General features: G+C 62.7%; 1 protein-coding gene across 1 annotated transcript in view; it reads right to left on the reverse strand.

Moving 5' to 3' along the window:
* The window catches only part of LOC106893511 (zinc finger protein 721-like), a gene marked incomplete at its 3' end in the record, with an annotated part of 14,804 nt that extends 12,441 nt beyond the window's left edge, over window positions 1–2,363 (reverse strand). The window contains exons 1-3 of the mRNA XM_014951556.1: window positions 2,299–2,363; window positions 1,945–2,019; window positions 2–1,738 (exon numbers count right to left, since the gene is read on the reverse strand). Coding sequence (XP_014807042.1) covers window positions 2–1,738; window positions 1,945–2,019; window positions 2,299–2,332 — 1,846 coding nt within the window. The remainder of the gene's footprint in view (window position 1; window positions 1,739–1,944; window positions 2,020–2,298) is intronic.
* Between the last annotated feature and the right edge of the window lie 12 nt (window positions 2,364–2,375).

The following is a 2,375-nucleotide window of genomic DNA, read 5'->3' on the forward strand; positions in this document are numbered from 1 at the left end:
AGGTGGATGCGCTGGTGCTTGATGAGGTTGGAGGAGACGCTGAAGCACTTGCCGCAGACGTTGCACTTGTAGGGCTTCTCCCCCGTGTGCATCCGCCGGTGCTTGGTGAGGTCCGACTTCTGGATGAAGCCCTTCCCGCAGTCGGGGCACTTGTAGGGCTTCTCGCCGAGGTGGGTGCGTTGATGTTTGATGAGGTTGGAGCGGACGCTGAAGCTCTTCCCGCAATCCCCACACTTGTAGGGCTTCTCCCCCGTGTGCATCCGCCGGTGTTTCACCAACGCCGAATTTTGCCCGAAGCTCTTCCCGCATTCAGGGCAGGTGTAGGGCTTCTCCCCGGTCTGCGTCCCTTGGTGCTTGACGTTCTCCGCCCGGTAGGTGAAGTTCTTCCCACATTCGCTGCACTTGTGGGTCCTCTCCGGCGCCGGTCGGGCCCGGGCCCCCCATAGAAAGCTCTTTCCACAATCGGTGCATTTACAGGGTCGTTCCCCGGCGGCGCCGGCCAACAACCGCCGGCGCTTGTTGGAGGCCAAGAAGCTCTTGCCGCAGTCGGTGCATTGGCAGGGCTGCTCGGCGCCGGCGTGGACGCGTTGGTGCCTCTCCAGGTGGGAACTCTGGGAGAAGCTCTTCCCGCAGTCCCCGCAGCGGTAGGGTTTCTCCCCCATGTGGATGCGCCGATGCCGGTCGAGATGGGAGCTCCAGGCGAAGCTCTTACCGCAGTCGCCGCACTGGTAGGGTTTGCCGGCGGCGTGGCTCCGTTGGTGCTGCAGCAAGGCCGCGTTCAAGCCGAACCCCTTCCCGCACTCCCCACACTTGTAGGGCTTCTCGCCGGCGTGGGCCCTCCGGTGCTTGGCCAAGGCCGCGCTCTTGGTGAAGCCTTTGCCGCACTCGTTGCACTGCAAGGCCTTCTCGGGGGTTTTGGAGCCTTCGGCGGCGCGAGGGGCCGGGCAGCGCCCGCAGTCGGCGCAACGGCAAGGGGGCTCGCCGGCGGCGGCGGCGGCGTGGGTCCGGCGGTGCCGGTCGAGGTGGGAGCTCCAGCTGAAGCTCTTGCCACACTCGGGGCAGGAGTAGGGCTTCTCGCCGGTGTGGATGCGCCGGTGCCGCTCCAGGTGGGAATTCCAGTTGAAGCCCTTCCCGCAATCCCCACACTTGTAGGGTTTTTCCTCCAGGTGGAGTTTTTGGTGTTTGACCAAACTGGCGCTGGCGGTGAAGCTCTTCCCGCAGACGCCGCATTGGCAAGGGGCGGCGCCGGCGGCGGTGCCGGCGTGGACGCGTTGGTGCTGGATGAAGGCCGAGCCCACGCTGAAGGTCTTGCCGCAGTCGGGGCACTTGTAGGGTTTCTCGCCGGCGTGTCGGCGCTGGTGGGTGATGAGGGTGGAGCTGAGCCGAAAACACTTCCCGCATTCGGGGCACTTGTGGGGCCGCTCGGTGCCGCGCCGGCGTTTGTTGAAGGCCGAGCCGAAGGCCAAGGCTTTGCCGCAGTCGTGGCAGCGCCCGTGGCCCAACAAGCTCCTTGGGGGGAACTTCTTGAAGCCCCGGTGGCCCGATTTAGCCTGTCGCTTGCCCGAGGGTTTTCTGGGTTGATTTTCGGCTTTTTGGGGACTCTCGTTGGGTTTTGTCCCTTCCGCACCGGTGGGGCTGGTCCCTTTGGGCTTCCCCACCGGCGTCCCCTCGGCGTCCCCCTTCTCCAGCTCGCCCGGTGGTGGGTCTTCCTCTTCGTTCTCGCTCAACAACCCATCGTCTATGAGATGGGGGGAGGGGAAAGAGGGTGAGGACCCCCCTAAATTTGGGAAAACCCACCGGTTGGCTGCCCCCACCCCTCCCCATGGCGCGGCCGCCATCTTTGGCTGCTTCTCCACCTCCCCCACCCATCACCCCATGGTTTTGGGGCTTCCAAAAGATGGTCCCGGTCGTCACCGATGGTGCCACCATGGGGGGGGGACTTACCGGACACCAGCCCCCTCCTCCGGTGCGATTCGGCGAAGGCGGTGATCCGTGGCCAACTGATGGCGATTTCTTCCGCTGGGGGGGGAGAGTTGGGGACCGATTATAGCTCTTTTCACCCCAAAAATCATAACAACAAGATGGGGATGGCCAAGGGCACCGGAGCCATAAAGCCATGGTTGGAAATGGGGGCCCGGTCGAATCCCGTCCCCCCCCACCCCAGGCTCTATTTAAGCTCAATCCTGGCAATTTTGGTGTTTTTTCCACCGTAAGAATTCAGCCACTAATGAAGGTAATTCCTTTAATTCTATTCTCCTTGAATAATAATAATAAATTAAGGGAAATTAAAAGCCTCACCCAGGGAGATGACGCTCTCGTAGCTCTCCTGCATCTTGTCCCGCTGGTCCAGGTTCGTTTTTGGGGGGGGGGCTCAG

Source organism: Calidris pugnax, unplaced genomic scaffold (assembly GCF_001431845.1).
Source record: "Calidris pugnax isolate Ruff unplaced genomic scaffold, ASM143184v1 scaffold218, whole genome shotgun sequence".
In the NCBI taxonomy this organism is placed as follows: Eukaryota; Metazoa; Chordata; class Aves; order Charadriiformes; family Scolopacidae; genus Calidris; species Calidris pugnax.